The sequence below is a fragment of the Leopardus geoffroyi genome, chromosome A2, assembly GCF_018350155.1.
Source record: "Leopardus geoffroyi isolate Oge1 chromosome A2, O.geoffroyi_Oge1_pat1.0, whole genome shotgun sequence".
Lineage (NCBI taxonomy): Eukaryota > Metazoa > Chordata > Mammalia > Carnivora > Felidae > Leopardus > Leopardus geoffroyi.
The window spans coordinates 125,966,824-125,986,853 of record NC_059331.1 but is presented as its reverse complement, the minus strand read 5'-3'; the positions used below and the strand labels follow the sequence as shown (position 1 = coordinate 125,986,853).

The following is a 20,030-nucleotide window of genomic DNA, read 5'->3' as shown; positions in this document are numbered from 1 at the left end:
CCCAAGCTGTGACAGCTCTGAAGACAGGGCATTCTGGTGACGGGCAGGGCATCTGCGGGCCTGCAGGGCACAGCAGCAGGCTGGTTCTCGCACACCAGTGACACACCTTCTGGAGAGTCCTAGAACTACCAGCGGGAGCTTATAGGTGGAGGAGGTGTGAAGGTCCTGCACGAGGTGGCCAGACAACCAGTGAGTGAAACTCAAATTGTCCTGGTAATTTGACCTCATTTTTCCCTGCCTGGTGGAGAAACCTTGGAAAGATAAGGCAAGAGTAGTAATGATCAGTAATTACCATCCGTTGAGCCACCGTCTTGGGCCAGAACTATGCTTAAATGTTCTAAACATATTATTTACTCCTCATCACAACCCTGAAAGTCTCCCTCCTTCTTCCCCTCCTCCTCCTCCTTCTTCCTTACTATGCAGAAATGCCTTGATTAAAGGAAACTATGCAGAAATAAAAATTTGGAAATGAATCTTTTTTTTAATTTTTTTTTTTAACGTTTATTTATTTTTGAGACAGAGAGAGACAGAGCATGAACGGGGGAGGGTCAGAGAGAGGGAGACACAGAATCGGAAACAGGCTCCGAGCTGTCAGCACAGAGCCCGACACGGGGCTCCAACTCACGGACCGCGAGATCGTGACCTGAGCCGAAGTCGGCCGCTCAACCAACTGAGCCACCCAGGCGCCCCGGAAATGAATCTTTTAACTGGGCTTTGATTTTACAGCAGGCAAAAAACCAAGCTGGTTCTCATTTAAAAAAAAGATTTAATAAAGTCAATACTCGATAAATATTTGTCGATTTAATTCATGAAACATATAAATGTTAAATGAAAATATACATGCTCCCAAAATGAAAAAGATGACTTTTTTTTTTTTTTCCTAGCGCACAGTACCACAGCACTGCAGCTCCATTCTCTTGGAATATTCTTTGATGTAAGTGGCGCCCCCTGCAGGACAGCCCCAGGACACTAGGTGAGGGCCGGCCACCCAGCAGCCCTGAGTTCATTACAAGTGAAAATGATTTTTGTATATTTTATGCTTTTTTTTTTAACCAATCTCTTCGGAAGAAGCAGATGAAAATTTACAATTTTAACATAGAATGTTTATTTTAGAACAGAGAAGCTAGATTAAAAGATCAGCTGGGGCCCAGAACACACATATTTTTCCTGTAGATCCAGCCAAATGTGAGACCAGGGACTGGGCGTAATTCATCTGAGACAAGCAACTCTCTGCAGGCAGGTTGTATGGCACCCACCTACCTTTGCAACACTGCCTGCCTTCAAACGCAAACACAGCCAGCCAACTCCTCCGAGAAGGATGGGAGGGAAAGCCAAGCTTGGCAGCCGGCTTGGCACCTCTAAGTGCCAGAAGCCACCTGCACACAGCATGGTGTAGAGGAATAGCCATAGTGCCCTGGAGCCATTTCCTTCTAGAAACCAGCAGTGGTGGGGCTCACCTCCTGCAGGGAAGAGCTTTTGCAAGGGTGAGGTGGAAGGAGGAGGCCTAGACTGGGGAGGGCTTGGGCAGTACCTGGTTCTTCTCTGGTCCTCCAGGGCCCACTGCTGTCTGCTTAATACCGCATTGAATGGAATGCATGGATTCTAGCCCCAGCTCCACTGGGAGGTTTCTGAGTGATTCTGGGAAGTTACTTCTCTTGGAGCCTGCTGTACAACAAACCACTCCAAACTTAGTAGCAGGAAATGAAAATAAGCATTTATTATCTTTCGTTGTTTGGGTGTTGATAGGGCCCCACTAGGTAGTTTTGGGTCCTTCTGCAATTATCATTACACAGTGGCTGGGCTATAGTTCCCTCGAAGGCCTTTCAATTCACATGTCTGCTGTCTGACCTGGGGAGACCTAAATGTCTGGGGCTTCTTGGACACCCCTCCCTGTCAGAGTGTGTTCCCTCCATGTGGACCCTCCAGCATGGTGGCTTCAGGGAAGGTGGACTTCTTACACAAGGGGATGAGTCCTAGGAGAGAGGCAAGTGGAAGTCAGTTGCCTTTTGTGACCCAGCCTCAGGTCACACAGTGACCTGTTCGCCACATTGTTTTTCTGGAGGCATTTGAAAGTCCTGCTCATGTTTCCAGGGGAGGGGAATATAAATCCCTCTTCTTGATGGGAAGGATGTCGAAGAATTTACAGAGGTGCTTTGAAACCTCCGCAGAGCCTCAGTTTCTCCATATGTTAAATGAAATAATATTTCTTGGGATAGATCTTTGGGCGGGGGAACGGGAGAATAAACGGGGCTAATGCAGATGAACTTGTGGCAAAAGTGAGGGCACTGTCCAAATGCAAGAGATGAACAATTAGAAAAAGCTGTGTGGTATTACTAATTTTCAAATTGGACTGTATTATAATATTTCAAAGGCTAAAAAGCAAGCATAGTTTTCTCATTGACATTCTTTTCTTCAATAAACAGATCATCTAAGCTGAAATAATTTCTCCCATAGGATCAACCACAAAGCCATTTTGAATGAAAGAGAAATATAGCCTGTAAGCATTTGTGCTTTCTCCTGAATTTGCCCTTGATCAAAATAAGGTTGCCCACCATTGCTATGCATCTTGTTAACCCCATTGCCAAGCTCAATGTCTTGCAAAAGCTGCTGCTGAGTGTGAATGTTTATAATGCAAAGAATTTAGGAGTGCCTGGGTGGCTCAGTCGGCTGAGCGTCCAACTTTGGTTCAGGTCATGATCTCCTGGTTTGTGAGTTTGAGCCCTGCATCGGGCTCTGAGCTGTCAGCACAGCTGCTTTGGATTCTGTGTCTCCCTCTCTCTCTGCCCCTCTCCAACTTACGCTTGCTTTCTCTCTCTCTCTCTCTCTGTCAAAAATAAATAAACATGAAAAAAATTTAAAAAAATGAATTGTCATTGGCCTATTTATCATGAAATACACTTATTATTTTTACTCTACCTATAGCAGTAAGATAAGTAAAAACTTTTCCTTTGATGCGGGCAGGCTGGGTTCAAGGACCCAAGGGGTGTCCCACAGGACCAGCCAAGAGGGTCTTTGGCTTCCGGTAGGATAAAAATCCAACGCAAGCTGGAAAAAGTGAAAGCAGAGTTTATTGAATAGCATGAGTGACAAGACAGAGAACAGCAGACAGAGTGTCTGGGGGACTAGAAAGGAAAGGACATTTGAGTCTCACTTTTGCTTGGGGTTAGAGTTTTATACTGAAAAGGGGTCTCAGGTATGTGTTCCTCCAGGAGTCCAGGGTAGGGACCAATCAAAGGCAGATGTCAGGTGAACAATAGGTGTTACTCCGTAGGGGCACTGAGGCCAGCAGCAGCCCAGGTTTATTTGAAGCGCATGTCCTGGAACATGTTTGGGATCCAGCTCTTCTGAGATGTTATCAGGTGTTTGGGGCCCGGGACCAAAGTCAGAGAATGATTAACTTCCCTGCTTCCCCTTTGACGTGGGAACATAGCTTCTTTGGCTTATTCAGAAGCAAAATACAAAACGTGAGTAAACGGGGCCTGGCAGAAAAACAGCAGCAACGTGGCCATTCTAAAATGGAGTCTGTTCAGTTTTCCTACCTCACCTTCACCCATCTCAATTGTCATATGAATAACAATTCACTCACTTATTAGTTAGAACTCTTGGTTATAAGCATTTTTAAAAAATATGAGCAGGCTTAACAGAAAAAGGAACTGGGTGCCTTCAGCGCTGTTCAGTGTTGTAATGTCAGAATATGGCCGGCCCTCAGGCAGGGGCAGCAAGCAGCTACTGGTAGGAAGCAGGGTTCTTCAGGATCCCTTCACTCATCCACTTTCACTCTCTCTGGCTCTCTCTCTCTCTCTCTCTCTCTGTGTCTCTCCCTGTCTTTCTCTCTCTCTCGTTCCCTCTCTCTCCCTCCCACCCCTGTTCTCATGCTGTCTGTTGCATTCCACTCTTTCCACAGATTGATTTTTTTCTACTTCTCAGCTGACATGACAAGCAGAAGGTGGCTGCTCCGTCATGTTCTATTTTGAGTCCTTCATTCAGCAGACTTGTCCAAGCTAAATTAGACAAAATTCTCGGGAGAGATGATACGCTCGGCCCTGTGTGGGTCAGCGTCCGTTCATCTGGGGTGAAGGGACCAGTCCACAGTACAGCTGCAAGCTCCCAGGTGTTGGTGGGGGAGGGGAGGACTGGCGGGCAGGGACTAAGGGATGCACTTGGAAATGGAGGGACACTCCGGAGGGTAGCTACCACCACTTATTTACTTACACATCTTCAGACGTAAGGGCAGGACTCTGTTTTATTCACTAGTTTCGTGTCTGTATCAAGCACGTTGCCCGTCCCATAGTAAGTACTCAGTGCAGGCTGGATTTATGAATGACAGTTTTTACCATCACATTTAGTAAATAACAAAACCTTGGGTCATGGGGACAGCCTTTGAGAACCTTGTGATAATTAGCACATGAAATGGGACTGTCTCTTTTACGTCTACCTGGATCCTTTGAAATGTACCCAAAGGCGTGTGCTAATGTGTGAAAAGAAACTTCTCCAGTATAATTTCTTCTTTTTGATGAAATGCGTTTTTAGGTGGGATTCTTCCTGTTTGTAATTAATGGCATAAAGAAAAAGTGCATAGTGATCAAGGGGAGTCTTGAGGACGTAGTATTTGGAGAGATAGATACTTTTTAGGCTCAGAGTCTAAATAATGCTAATATGGATTGAATACAAGCAATGGATGCTTTAGAGTCTGTGGGCTAGTGATCCACTAGGGCTTTACAAAATCTATTCATTTGAAATGAAAAAGAAAATGATCTGGAGGTGGATTACTGGGAAAAGATTGAAGGCGGGAAGAAAACATTGAGTGAAAATCTAGCATTCAAGCTAGCTCTTCTTGACGGGAATAAACATTACACACCAGTCTCATCTTAATCAAAGCACCACAGGTTTTTGAGCAAAAAGGGACTTAGGGGAGCATATATTTTTTCCTTCTGCAGTAATATTAATTGACTTGACCAAAGTCACCTGGCTGACCTGAAGCGTCAAGGGACCCACATGTCCAAGCATGCGGATGTCCTGGGAGAAGTGGCTCTTTCTTCCCCCCTGAGCCTGTCATTTGCTGTTTCAAGGGGGAGAATTCTCGGCCAGCAGTGATTTAATCTTATGCAATAAGTGCTGTGGCTTCTGGGACTTCTGTCCTGTAGTCTTGGCAGGCAGCAGGATGCCCTGAAGCTTATCTCTGCAGCTCAACTCCAACACTGTGATATTTGCTCTTTCTGCCAGCTGCTTTTCTTGCCCACTTTTCCAGAAAGGCACTAAGCTGGGAAGTCTGACACAAACTGCCGATGTCTAGTTTTATGCATCTTCCAGCTACCTTTTCCAACTCAGTCACATAAATATCTTTCCATTTAGGTCTATTCACCAGGCTGCTGCTTTCCAAAATGGTGGTGTTGCAACCCCCTGGGTGTTGCAATGGGTTGTCAGCAGTAGGGCAAATCATTGCTTACTAAAAATAGAGTCCCGAGGTCTGCAGAGGACTCACTTTTCAATATATAAATTAAAGAGAACTCAAGTTAATCCCTGTGATGTGTCACACTCAGTCACCCTGAACATACTTTCTCATGAAAGCCCATAATTGTTGGATGGGTACGCGTAGCCTTTATTTTGCAAGGAAGCCATTTTTAGCTCACAACTCATGGTGTCTGTCTTTCATGAATGCTCCACACACAAGATAGTACAGAGTTCAGGATCAGGCAGAGTGGCCCCATTACTCCTAACTATCTGTCTGACCTTGAGCCAGTCACAGCCTCTCTGTATTTTCCCTCTAGTAAGTTGGAGGGAATATGCACCTTGTTGGTTGCTGTGAGTATTAAATAGTGTGTATTAAAGACACAGAACAGTGCCCAGGACCTGGTAAAGGCTGGTTTTATAGTAGCTGTTACTATTTATTTCTGTGGGTATTTTCTGAGGGTTTTCCTTGATGTTTTACCAGTTGTTTTGGCCATAAAGAACAAATACATCATTACTGTGTTGAATAATGCCCACACATAAATATATAGGGTGCCTCCACCTGGATTTCTTTTGTTTTCAAGATACTTAAAATTCCATTGCCCTCTTCCTTGGCTAACACCAGAAATATGTCTTGGGCTTGGGTAGCTCCAGGAAAAACGAGATTTGGCACAAGCTGCTGTTCTCCGAGATATTTCACGACTCTCTTCACGGGCTCCTCATACTTGCACCTTGATTCATTTCTCCTTCCCTACAGCCATCCCTTCTCAGTTCTTTCTGCTTCTGCCTAGTCCGGGGAGCGTGGGAAAGAGGAGATTCCTGCTCAGGTTTTCCAAGCTGTGGCAAAGCTGGATCCGGGCCAGGGGGAGGAACAGGAGTCTAGGAGGCAAATCCCTGGCCTTCCAGGCTGAAGCTCCAAACTGTTTTCCAACCAATGCTGGGCACTTGTGCACTGTGGGTTAAGTTGGCATCTGTGACCTGACTGAAGTGTTGGAGAGGCCACAAGAGAGAGACTCAAATAGAGAGTGCTATGGACAAAGGTCTGTCTCTGATGCATAAAAGCCAATTTTGAATTTGAAAGGAGTGGCATCCTACATTCCTTGCTACCTCATTGTTTTTTCCTTTTACTGTATGGACCCTACATAAGATAAATTAATATACTGTATGCTAAAAGTCTATCATATAACCAAGGAATAAGAATAAAGATCATTTCCTTTTCTCCTAAGGTTGTGGGCCTCTGCCTTACCGTTTTGCAGTCACCTGTGGAGCTTCTAAGAGGTACAGATGATTCCCTTCCTGACTTCATTGGTTTGGGTGAGGTCTGGACACTGGCATTTCTTAAAGGCTTCCGGGTAAGGTTAATGTTGCCAGAGCTCCCAAGATGAGACCTGGCAGACCTATGGTATTTGCTGAGCAGTTGTAGATTTTCCCAACCTTGTTCCCCCAACTTCAGGCTCCAAGAAAAGGGTCAGGTGACACCGAAGACATCTCCCTCAGTACTCAGAATCACACATCTGTGTAACCTTTTAAGTTTTATAAATAGTACGTGGTCTATTGTTACCTACCTTACTTTTTTCTTTTTTTCTTTTTTTTTTGGCAGTATTTTCAAGACCTGTTTCCAAGATCCTTCTTAAACTACTAAAGAAGAATTATTAGGGACACGCAAGAGCTATTTCTCCAAAATATGACTCAAGACAAAAAAAAAGAATGAAGGATGAACTTTGTGAAAATGTATCTCTATTGCTTTTTTCACTTTTTTTCTACAGGCAAAATCTGCATACTTCTCCTGAATGTCTCCCTTACAAAGGTACAGATTATTAAATACTAATGAGAAAGGAATTTGAGAAAAATGTTTATTCGTTTTCAAAAAAAATGCAAAATAGAAGCAAAATATTGAATAGGTGCTCGTGGTCTGTCAGGCCCCGAGACACCCCCCAGCGTTGGCCTGGGTGCTGGGCGTGTGCCGCAGACCCTCCCTTCAGGTCTGCAACCAGGGGTGTAGGTTGCTGAGGGCTTTGGGTCCCTCTTTAGGAACTGCTCTTGGATGTGCACTTTCCATGGAGATGCCATGCTCAGATCTCTGCCCCTGCTCCTTGCAAGCAGCCAGCACCAATAATCAGTTGATGTGATATCAAAGGCTTGTGACCCTTGCCGCAATTTGGGATGATTTTGAAGGGCCATCCTAGCTCCAGAGCTCCCTGTTGGATTGGCCAAAGCCTCTGTGGCAACCACATTGAGGCTCGATTTCTCTTTGCCCAATTGCACCTTCCTCACTCTCTTACAGGTTTTGTTCTTGAGCGCACCGCCCCTCCCCCAACACACTGCCTGCATGCAGATTTTCATCTCAGAGTCTGCTTCCTGGGCCACGTGACCTACCACGCGGTTTCCTTCCAGGAACCCTACAGTCTGACGGAGAAGTTGGACAAATGAACAGGCAAATAGACTGTGTGGTAAGTAGTATGACAGAAGACAGTCTTGGTTACCGGCTGTAGAGCCCAGGGGAAGGGGGAGGAAAGTTCCTACAGGAACGGATTTCTAAGTGAGATATGAAGGATGACTCAGCTGTCCTGGTGAAGTGTTAGGGGCAGGGTAGGCAGAAGTGGGGCAGTTCAAGAGAAGACCACACATGCGAGTCCAGGGGAATTGAGGGCACAGAGTATTGGGGTGACGTCAGAGACAAGGCTGGAGAAGAAAGAGCAGGGGGAGGGAACAGTATGTCACAGATCATGACGGCACATGACAGCAGTGTAGTAGATCATGTGGAGGAATTCGGGAGGGGTGAATGATTTTTTTTTTTTTAAAGGAGCAACATTATTCAGGCTCTGGGCTGATGGCTCAGAGCCTGGAGCCTGTTTCCGATTCTGTGTCTCCCTTTCTCTCTGCCCCTCCCCAGTTCATGCTCTGTCTCTCTCTGTCCCAAAAATAAATAAACGTTGAAAAAAAAATTAAAAAAAAAAAAAAAGGAGCAACATTATCAAATTCTCATTTTGGAAACAGTTATCTGGAAGACGGATGGGCAAAAGAGAAGATGCAAAGTGACCGGTTGGGAGGTGCTGCCGAAGGCCATGGGAAAAATAATGGTGAGTCATGGCCATAAGGATGGAAAGAAAGGAATTTATTTGGGAGACATTTATGAGACAGAATCAGTAGGTGTCTGTGATTGACGGGATGAAGAAAGTAAGAGAGAAGAAATAAGAATGACTCCCTGGAAAGGGGGATAGAGGGAGTCCTGGTGGATTTACTGAGATTAGGACACTAGAAGAGAAGCAGGTTTGGATTTGGGGGGTTAAGATGCCAAAAAGACATGTCAGTGTGTCATCAAATGCTCAGTTGTGGATACGGGTCTGAGGATACGGAGATCAAGGCTGGAGACAGAAATACCCATCAAAGAGACAGCAGTGAGAATGCCCCGGGAATGTATACAGAGTCAAAATGGGAGCAGCTCCTTTTTGAACCCGCGGGGACATCAACATTTAGTGAACAAGAGGAGCTTTCAAGGGAGATTGGGAAAGAACAGCCAAAGGGACACAACAACCAAGTGTGTGGGTCAGAGAAGTCAAAGGAAGGGTGTGGTCAGATGACAAGATGTGAACCTAGCAACAGGGAGGTTATCAGCAATCTCTGGGTGAGCAGTTCTGCAGAGGGTTGGAGGCAATGCCAGACTTCCGTGAGCTTGAGTGGGAAATGAAGAAGCAGAAATAGTAGGTCTAAGGAACTCTACCAGAATGTGTCTGAATGAGGCAAGGAGAGGGAAAAGGCCATTGCCTTGAGGAGTGGTTGGTTTGGAAGAAGGTTCTAATTAAAATAGGAGTCAATTGGGCAGGCTAAAGGCTATTTGAAGGCAGCCCAAACAGTGGAAAGGTGCCCAAGCAGTAGTTGGCAGAGGGAGGCACCAAGATGGTGGCATAAGATAGGAGAGGTTGGCTGTGTATGGAAAGCCCCATCCTCCTTAGGATGGAAGGAATGAGGATATTCATTCGGGATATTCTCACCCGAGTTTGTGGGTACATGGGAGAACAGGCAGACAACTCCTTCTGATAGTGGCCAGTTTCTCTGTAGTGTAGGAGGAAAGATCATTTTCTGGGAGTATGGGAATTGGGATGAGGGTAGCAGGTTTGAGAAACTAGTTGTCTTAGTTAACACAGGCTGCTATGATAGAGCACCATAGCCTGGGTGGGTGGGGGCCTGTAAACAACAGAAATTTCTATCTCACGGTTCAGAAGTGGGTAAGTCCAAGATCGAGGCACTGACAGATTTGGTGAGAATCTTTCCTGGTTCATAGATGCCCTTCTTTTTTGCTGTGTCCTTATAAGAAGGAAGAGGTGGAGGAACTCTCTGAGTCTCTTTGATAAGGGCACTAATCCCATCCTGAGGGCCCTAATGATCTTCATGATCTAATCACCCCCAAAGGCCCCGCCTTCAAACACCACCACCCTGGGGATTACATTTCAACACATGAATTTTGTAAAGACACAAATATTCAGTCCATAGCACCAGCGAACATTTGCTACCCCTGCTCTGGAAAATGGGATCGGGGAACATGGAAGGATTTCAGGCAGCACGTAGGGTTCAGCTGCTGATGGAAACTAAGGGTTCCCAGAGGTTACTTCCTTCCATGTTGTAGGATTTGTCCAGTGGATTTGTCCAGCACAGCTGCAGATCTGAAGTCGGACAGTGACGTTTTGCCAGGTTGGTGAGAGAGGAAGGCCATGCAGGGGAGAGGTGGGGATCTTGGCACAGAAAGCTGCAATAATGGGCCCTGACTATCAGGATGGAATAACCAAGAGACTTAGAGGCATTGGAAGTGGGGTTATTTGCATTATAAAATGCAGAGGCAAAGCCAGTTGGGGTGGTGACAAGGATCAGGGTGAGTCTATGAGAGTGGGTGGATGACACAGAGTGTGAGTGCAGGTCACCGGAGACAGGGATGTCAGGGAGCTGAGAGGCTGGGTGTTAGATGGGTGTGGAGGTCCCTGGGAGCACTGGGGAAGACTGAGCAGGCTGGGGCCAGGGCTCGAGGAAGTGCCCGTGCGGGACACAATGATGAAGGGCAAAGATGACTTGGAATTCAGAGGAGCTCTCCAGGTGGCAGAAAGGAGCTCTGGGGAGAGACAGAGTGGCCTTGTGGGGGAATGAACCTATCACAGGAGAGGGGGGCCTCTGGAAAGAGCTGAGAGGTGGAGGCTACTGAGAAGAACTGAGTGTGTCAGAGATGGATTGGTGGTCTCAGGGAGCACGAGGTAAGGTTGCGTAGAGGCAACAGTTTAGGGGTGAGAGGAAAAATTGTGCAAGGCATCCAGGTGCTTACCCTGGAGAATGGAGACAGGAGACTGACTATACAATGTGTAGGTCGGTCAGTTCCTTACCTGATCCATGCCTGGGGGCCTGGGGGCAGGTGAGGGGCTCAGGCTTCTGGCTGGGAGTCAGCAGAGGCCAGTCAGATGCAAGCGAGTCCTGGCCCAAATCTGAGCCTGGGGGTGGAATTCATTGGCTCCAAGTATTTCTTTTCTTTTCTTTCTTTAGTTTATTTTGAGAGAGAGAGGGAGAGAGAGAAAGAGAGACAGAGAGAGAGAAAGAGAGAGAGAACGAGTCAGGGAGGGCCAGAGGGAGAGGGAGAGAGAGAATCCCAAGCAGGCCCCGAGCTGTGCTGTCAGTGCAGAGCCTGTTGTGGGGCTCCATCTCACAAACCGTGAAATCGTGACCTGAGCGGACAAAATCAAGAGTTGGACGCTTAACCAACTGAGCCACCCAGGCGCCCCTGGCTCCCAGTATTTCTCAGGTCACGTGGGTGTGAGGGTCACTCAGCATCCCTCAAGCAGGAGCCTGCTCAGGTCTAGATAGATCTGTGGGGCTTTGAGAGCCAGGAGCCATGTTGAGACACCCTGGGCACGTCATGCTTCAATCACTACTTCATTGATTCATTCTTTAATCCATTTATTTATTCCTGAAACTTACATCAGCTGTTTCTTCCCTTCCTCGTTCCAAAAAGAATTTAAGATGTTCATACTAGCACCCACTATATCCCAGGCACATAGGGTTTCGGAAATACGCTGTTCCCCATCTGTAATGCCTTTTCCATGTTTCCTTCTGTTCAAAGTCCATTGTTTGAACAAGGCCTAGACCAAGTTTCATCTCCTGTCTGCAAACTCGCCCATCATGTCAGCCATGGTCTTCTCTCCTTAGAGCTCCTTCAGTACTTACACTCTGGATCACATACTTTCCTGCATAACCATACTTCGTTCTAGCCTACCCTGCCTCTCTGACCAAGCTGCAAGCCCTTTGGGGACGGAGACTTAGTATCTGAATTTTTAATGTCTCTAATGTCTATTGAGGCACTAGGGACATAGCGAGCCCTCAGTGCGAGAGACCGCAGTTTGGAGAAACACGGACCTCAGCACTGGAGTGGCTCCTGGTGATGCACTATAACTACGACTAATAATGCACTCCAGGCCTTTCTCAGGAACACCCATTTGAGCGTGAACAGCTTAAATTACAAGGTCAGCTACCAGAGAGACGGAAGATAAAACTTAAAAAGCAATAAAGTAGCAATTTACATTTGTTCTCACCAGAGACTAAAGGAATACATTATAACACAGTGACAAGTTAATGTTGGAGCTTTGCTGGAAGTTGAATGTTACACAGATCTACTTTCTGGCACCCATTTTAAATTTTTGGGAAGTGTTCTGGGATTTGCAGTTTCTTCTCTTGACAGGAGCTACTACTGAGAAATCTAGAACTTGCCAGAATCTAGAACTTGCCCCCAAGACACTTCTCCAATAAAAGGATCAAGTAACCTAGTCCAAGGAAATGAGAAATAGATGCCACAGTCAAGATTCTCCTTTTGCTTCATTCTGTGGGCAGGAGTGCGAGTGGGAGGAAATGGCAGGGACTTTGGAAGTTTTAATGTTTTTATTTATTTATTTTTATTTTTGAGAGAGAGTGCGAGTGAGTACAAGTAGGGGTGGGGCAGAGAGAGAGAGAGGGAGAGAGAGAGAGAGAGAGAGAGAGACAGAATCTGAAGCAGGCTCCAAGTCTGGAGCTGTCAGCACAGAGCCCAACTTGGGGCTTGAACCCACGATCCATGAGATATGATCTGAGCCGAAGTTGGACGCTCAGCCAACTGAGCCACCTAGACACCCGAAATTTGAAAGTGTTAAATGGGGTCTTTAAAATGCCAGTGTAGAGAAACAAGGAAATTGGTTCCTAACATAGTCTTCTCTTGACCAAATTTTGCTTTTCATCACCCATTTAACAATGTTTCCTTGGTTGCTTAATGTAGGTAAGCTTTATTTTGGCGCATTTACTTGCCTTCCTTTATTATTTTATGCTCACTTCCCCTCTTTAACCTCCTCTCTCTGTGCCCAAAGTTAAAAAAAATTTTTTTTTAATTAAAAGTTTTTATTTCAAACGTCCAAAGCATAGCTTTTAGTGAGGGAAAGGATTGGGTTTGCACCCTGGGGACCAAACCCAATGAGTGGTTGTTCTGTTGGGTTTCTGTGTCTGTAATCTGTCTGCCTTGGCCCAGTATTTCTACAATGTCACATAAGGAAGTACCTTCCTGGTGCATCTGTAACTCTTGAAAAGCACATTAAAGGTGGGTACTAACTATAATGTTTAATCCATATTCATTATAATCTTGAATTGATTCATTGGATCATCTGTGCACAACACAGTTTTTAAAATGCAGCTTTCAGTTTGTCTTTTTTTTTTTTTTTTTTAAAGCATCCACCACTGTGTGGCAGGCACTGGCCTAAAGATACAGATATGAATAAAGTGCATTCCCGGCTCTTGTGAATGTCACAGCGATAAATGCACAATGAAATCTGGCATGTAACCTTCCATGACTGTTCTAGTTTCTGTTCCACCACCCATCTCGTGTGAAATATGCTTCTTGGGGTGGGGGGAGGTTGGGATGGGGGGGAAGAGGGTCAAGAGGAGATGCCTATTATTTTATCCAGGCTTAATGACCCACCCATGGGCATCATTTGTAAAAGCATGTGTGTGAAGCAGGAAAACTCAGGGGAGGTCAACTTCTCAGATAGTTGAGAAGCTTGAATCCCACCCAGTGTAGGACTGGTCCAGAGAGCATACAGCTGTCCTTGTTTTTCTGTGCTCTTCTCCCCTGCATCTTCATTCCCATAGGAGACTGTCAGCCTTAGGCTCTGGGAGGACAGAGGACCTGCCATCCTCCTTACATACTGGCCACTGATTTGAACATTTATTGAGAAATTACTCTGATGGAAGTAAGTTATATACATTGTATTTAATTTTTACAAACCTGAAGGGTAGATATTTTTTATCACTCCCATTTTAGGGATGAGGAAACCAAAACTGAAGAAGGTCTAGTAAATTGGCCAAGGTCACAGGGCTGGCACACGTCAGAGCAAAGGCTGGTACCTGGGCCTAAAGTCACCATGTTTTTTGCCCAATACTCCATACTGCCCCTTGCTGGGGTTCTTTACTTGGTCTCCAAAGAAGAGCTCTCATCAGCACTGGTGGAGTTTATAAAAACCTACTGGGTGTGTCTTAAATATAGGTGTCTCTCTTTCGATTAAAAAAACTTCCATAGCCAGGTTCTGGGTTAGGCTCTGTGGGACAATATGAAATTGAATAGAAAAGATTGTTCTCTAGAAAGTTGAGACTGTGGGAGAGGGCTGCAACAAGGTGACTTTCAAGTGCACTACAGAACACAAGGTTTTGAATTATCATTTGATTATGTCATTTCCTGCATTCATTTACTCATTCATTCATTCATTCATTCAACAAGTATTTTCTCTGGTGAAATGGTACCAGTTAAAGGGATACAGTTCCTGAATCCAGCCTCCCATGTATCGGAGGAGACAGACAAGCAATCCAGTAGTTGAAATACTGAACCTCGTTTTCCATGTGTTTTTCCAATCATTTAAACAAAAATCGGTCAATGAATTATTTGTATTACCTTTAACAGACATTGAGTTAGGTCCCTCTTTCTTTCTTTCTTTCTCTCTCCCTTTCTTTCTTCTTTCTCTTTCTTTCTTTCTTTTCTTTTCTTTTCTTTCTTTCTGTTTATTTTTGAGAGAGTGCAAGGGAGGGGCAGAGAGAGGGGAGACAGAGGATCCAATGCAGGCTCCGCGCTGACAGCAGGCAGCCCAATGTGGGCCTTGAACTCACCAAACTCACCAACCATAAGATCATGACCTCAGCTGAAGTCAGATGCTCAATCAACTGAGCCACCCAGGCCCCCTGAGTTAGGTTTCTTTTAATCTAATCGGTAATGATTTAAAAATTAATCCAAGAGGGCAACACTGGATCCATCTGACACATTGTTTTAGAATTCAAGCATTCCCTGCTATCCTTTTGTTTTTTGAAAACTAGTGCCTAAAAATAGTTGTTCCCTGCGCCAATAAAAACAACAGCTGAAAATCCTAATTCACAAAATATAGAGTATGAGGGATTATCAATTAGCATGACGTTTTTTTCCCCTTACAAAAGAATTCATTGTCTCTTAAAAAGGCCTAACAGTGAATGTATGCATGTATTAACTTCCCTAATAAAGACATCGCTCAGTGTAGAAACTTCACGGTGAGGATCCATAGTCTCATGAAGCCTCTGTAATTACAATAGAGATAAATGATATGATTTACATGACTTACAAATGATATGATACAATTTACAAAATTGGGACTTAAGGACAACTTTTTGCAACAAGCCCACTGGACACCGCAAGGAAGGGGACCTGCCAGTTAACCATACAGCTGTAGAGCTTTGTGCACAGAATTCAGGAGAGCAGTGGGGTGGAGGAGGAGGGATAACTGGGTTTTGCTTCGTTTTAATTCCTTTACTCCCGCATTCCGCTGCTACGTGAAAGAAAATACGTTCTTGACTAAAGTTTTGTCTTTTATCGGCAAATAAAGTTTCTCTAAGTCCCAAGGTTGCAGCACTTGAAACTAACAGAATATACTTGTTGATAATCTTTCCTTCTCGGGCCGTTCAATTTTGTCACCTTCCAGCATGGGCTCCCCGCCTGGTTTTCAGTTTACGGTTGTAACGTCAGGCACACACTTGTGCCTCGACGCTTATCACTCCCCCTGAGATACTTTGCTGCCATTTTAAGTCGAGTTGCACCGTTGGTCGCATCGGCGGAGGGAGGTGCACTGGGCAGCATTCCCAGATGCGAAGCCACACACTGTGGAGTCAGTGTGAAACCGCAGCTTGACTTTTATCCCCTCGCTTTCCAGCGGCGGGGCCACCGCGCCTGCAGAGCGCGTGCACAGCGCCCCGCCTTGGTCGTTCCGAGCGCTCCTCCCCCGCCCAGCCCACCCCCGCGACCAGCCGCCTGGGCCACGCGGGCTTCTTTGGGCTCCACGCGCACCCTTAATCGGGTCTGAAACTTCGCCAGAGGCTCCCGCCCCGAAAAGGCCCTTCCTTCTTCCCAACCACTCCCAGAGGGAGGAACGGCTGCTCCCGGAAGGAGAGCACCACCCTCGCCCCAACAGAGCCCGACGCGGGCCACCAGCAGCGCGGGGGTCCCGGGGCCGCGGCGGGGTCGGCTCCCCTTCCGCGCCGGAAGTCCGCGCGTGCGCGCTGGCCGGGCGGGAGCGCGCGTCCGGCGCGGAGAGGCGGAGGGGCGGCGGGGGCGGGGCCGCGGCCGCTCACAGGGTGTCCCCGCCCCCGCCCCCCGGCGTTCCGCGGTCGCCGTGACAACCGGAGCGGCGGCAACGGCGGCAGGAGCGCGAGTCCGGCGCCGCCTCCCGGCCGCACCGCCAAAGCAAGCAGCCGCCGCCCGGCCTTGCTGCTCTCCCCGCCTCCCGGCCCGCGGGGAGGGAACGGCCCGCCCTCCGCCCGCCTGCCCGCCGGAGAGTGAGCGGCGCCCGTGCCGCCCCGCCAGCCCGCCGTTCCCCGGCCGCCGTTCGGGCGCGCGCAGCGAGCGGGAGCGACTATGCCAAGATGGTCCTGCAGGCGCGGAACAAGCACCGGGAGGCGGCCCCCAAGCCGCCCCAGCCGCCCCAGCCGCCCCGCGCCTCTCAGTCGCCGCTGAGGGGGGCGCCGGACGCCGGCGCCGGGGAGCCCGGGCCCGAGCGCGCGCCCCGGTCCCCCGGGCGCAAGGGCGCCGCGGGCAGGAAGGGGCCCCGCGCCGAGCCCGCCGCGCCGCCCGCCGGAGGCGGGCTCGGGGGGCGCCTGGCGGCCGGGCTGCGTGGGGCGCTGGGCCTGCGGCGCGCGGGGCGCGGCCGGACCTGGACCACGCTCCTGCTAGGTGAGCAGCCCCAAAGCGCGGGCGCCGCCCGGACGCGGAACTTTGAGGCGCGGGCCCCTCTCCCCCTCCCCTGTATTCCCCTCCCACTTCCGCGCCGCGGAGCCCCGCCGCCCTGTCCCCGTCAGTTTGCAGCCTTCTCCGACTTTTCCTGGGACGTCCTCACCTCCTCCTCCCCTCCCCCTCCTCCTTGCTCAGCCTTCCTCGCTCCCTTCCAGTCCGCACTCTGTCTCTGTTTAAAAAAAAAAAAAAAAAATGGCCCCGAGATCAACAGCTGCCCGGCCTGGCTGCGAACTGACAGGTCTGCGCTAACGAGACTTGGGCGCTGCTGATTGGCGCGGACCGGCCGCCTTCCCGTTATCTCGGCCCCTGCCCGGAGGATGGTTTGCTTTGGGTTGGAAGCGATTCCGTGCTGCTCAAAGTAGAAGCTCATTCCCTATCCTAGAAAGTTGCTAAACTTATAATTGAATTTTAGCCTGCTTTTTTTCTTCTTGGCCGCAGACACCGCCGGTGGCACTTTGTGATTCCCCGCAGCACGTCACTTTCCAGGTTGTGTTGTGTTTTGGGCACTGGAGCCTTAATCCTCTCTGCTGACCTGGGAACGTTTGGTGTGGAGGGCTCCCCTCCGTTCCCGCTACCATGCACCAAATGGGTGATATGCAGCGATGTGCTGAACAAATAAAGTTCAAACAGTCACAGGTTGTGGACAGACTTCAGGTTTTCTTTGTTTCCTGATTGACATTCTGATAAGGCAAATTATTAGCAGTTTGGATAATGGGCCTAATTTTTCCAAACCAGTGCTTGGAAAATGGAAAACGCTGTAACACCGCCTTTCCTATATAATACATTAATGGATTTTGGATACTGCATTATTTAACTGTTGGTGATTTATTCTTTGTTATCCTTTCAAATTCCCTTAGTGACCCAAAAGAATTTGGATTTCAATATAGGTGAAGGAATAGGACACAACAATCAGCTTCCCCTGAGATAACATCCACCACCAGAAGAAGCCACTCAATCATAAAAAACCAGCGTCATCACCGTGTGTGTGTGTGTGTGTGTGTGTGTGTGTGTGTGAGTGAGTGTGTGTGTGTGTGTTTGTGTGTGTGTTTTAATGGTCTCAGGTTGATATTGTTATTCGAGTACTTTTATATATTGTAGATTCAAGCCTCGAAAAAATCAGTATTTTCAGTATATTCCTCCCCTTTTTAGTAGGGAGCTTGAAAAAAACCTTGCCAGTATGCAGGTTAGATAAGTTCACCTTGGGGAGGCAGCATGGTACAATGGATGAGAACAGGCTCCAAATCCTGTTCAGAGTGGTTAAGTTTGGTTTAAGTTTCAAGTTATTTCCTTTGTGAGCCCTTCCTTCTCTGTGACATGGGATTATCACCTGCCCTACTTACTCAGAGGAGTAGAACTAAAAGGGGTGGCTAATATGTGGGAAGGCACTTTGTGTCTAAAGCCTTTAACAAGTTTTAGTTGCTATTATAAAAACACATGCATAATACTGACTTGAGATCTGGTGACAGAATGAAGTTGCATTTTTGTCGAATGGCTAGTATAAACATAAACCACTTTGTAGTGAAATATGGAATGACACCACTTCTTTTTCAGAGGTTACAGTAACAACCATAGAATAATATAATATCTTGCCATTTTCTTTTCTTGTTATTGCATTTACTTTGAATCTCCTTTTATTGGATACCTTATATTTGGATTTCGTGAGCATTATATTTAATGTTTCTACCTAAATACGGTTTTGTATTAATAGAGCAGTGTGGCACTTTACCTGACTTACCCCTTTGGGCATTGAAAAGAGGTACAGTGAAGGAGCTGTCCCTTATTTTTGGGTGTACTGGTCATCAGATGTATGGAGGTTGGATGATTTTCTGTCCCTGCTAACCACTTAAAAGAGGCCACGGGACAGCCTGAGAGGTGATTCTGGAGAATGGGATGTAGGTTGTTTGGTTCTTCCTCTGGCCCTGTTCCTTTGGATCCTGCAAGAAGGAGCAGAGTTTAGACATTTTTGAAAGCCTCCTCATTCCCTTCCTTCTTGCCCTTCACAGAATGAGTGAGAATTGAGCTGACACTGTACAGGTTTACAGTATGGGATTTTGCTATGACAAAAATGGTTCATTTATGTTTTGGGAAGAAATTTTACAACTTGAACCTCCCTGATAGAAGCATACATTTTTAAAAGTTAGAAAGTGACTGGAGATTCTCAGTTCTGTTTCTTGCATCTCCTCCATATATGCTAAGCACTGATGGACTCACTATGTACCATGGGGGCCCTTTCCACTGTTGGGCAGTGTTAATCACTGTTGCAAACATCTATTCAACAAACATGGGTTTTTCTTTTTCTTTTTTGGATATCATTTACTATTTATTTAGTGGTAACAGTCATAAAAAGAAATATTTTTCAAATGTGTGTTTTTAGAAGTATCAGTCCAGTAGCTCCCTATATCAGCCAGGGGCAACAGTGGTGTAGTAAGAAGAACCATGATGGTGTTTCTCAATCTTTTTTGACCATAACCCACAGTAGGCAATACAATTTACATTAAACCTGCTCACACTTCTGAAAGTGCAACCCAGTACATTTATGCACATTTCTGTCTGTTACTCTGTTTAGGTTTGTCAGTGTCCTGGCAGGAAACAGATTTAATAAACGGACTATTTTCAAAAGTGAACAGTTTTGTGGAACCCACAGAGGGCATCGAAACACCCAGACTGTCAGCAGTGAGAAAGTGCTACCATGTCTGGGCCTGATGGGGGAAGGGGAGCTTCATCAGGAGCTGAACCCAAGGAGAGCTGTGATGTGGGAGCAGGATCTCCCCCCAAGAGGAGTGACCCCATACTCTTCTCCAACCTTCTACTTTCCCCACTCATGCTTGTCACTGGCTGACCAACTGGAACCCCTAGAGCAAGGGACCCAACTGAATCATTCTTTAGGGCTGGGAACTAGGCAGAGAAGGGAGGAGAATGGATTTAGATAGGCAAATGAAGTCTGACCAGCAAATATGTGCATATGCTTTAAAACAAGTGTCATGTTAACAATCTTCTGTAATGTACTGTATACTCTGATTTTCTATTCTGTCCCTTTTAAAACAATGCCATTTATAAACTGTTGAGTTTTATGGTCTAGTGTATAACACTAGAAAAACCTACAGTGAAAACATTGCCTTAGAAGAACTGTTTTCTGATTTTTTTTTACCTATTTCAAACTAGTTGGGTACCTGAGCAAAGCACTTAGCTTCTCCGAGCCTCAGTTTGTAAGCACGTGTAAAAATGGGAAGTCTGGACTAGACTGGTGGCTCTCAATCTTAGCAATACTGGACTAGAGTCATCTGGAAGC

The 20,030-nt window shown here is 46.8% G+C and overlaps 1 protein-coding gene across 5 annotated transcripts in view; it reads left to right on the top strand.

The window, feature by feature from the left end:
* The first annotated feature begins 8,461 nt into the window (after positions 1–8,461).
* The window catches only part of DPY19L1 (dpy-19 like C-mannosyltransferase 1), a 102,123-nt gene continuing 90,554 nt past the window's right edge, over positions 8,462–20,030 (top strand). For 4 of the 5 annotated variants that reach the window (XM_045495289.1, XM_045495288.1, XM_045495287.1 and 1 more), the window contains exon 1: positions 16,254–16,681. In XM_045495289.1, coding sequence (XP_045351245.1) covers positions 16,375–16,681 — 307 coding nt within the window. In that variant the 5' untranslated portion in view covers positions 16,254–16,374. Of the gene's footprint in view, positions 8,529–16,253; positions 16,682–20,030 lie in introns of those variants that run through there. The other variant, XM_045495290.1, reaches the window with a different exon arrangement.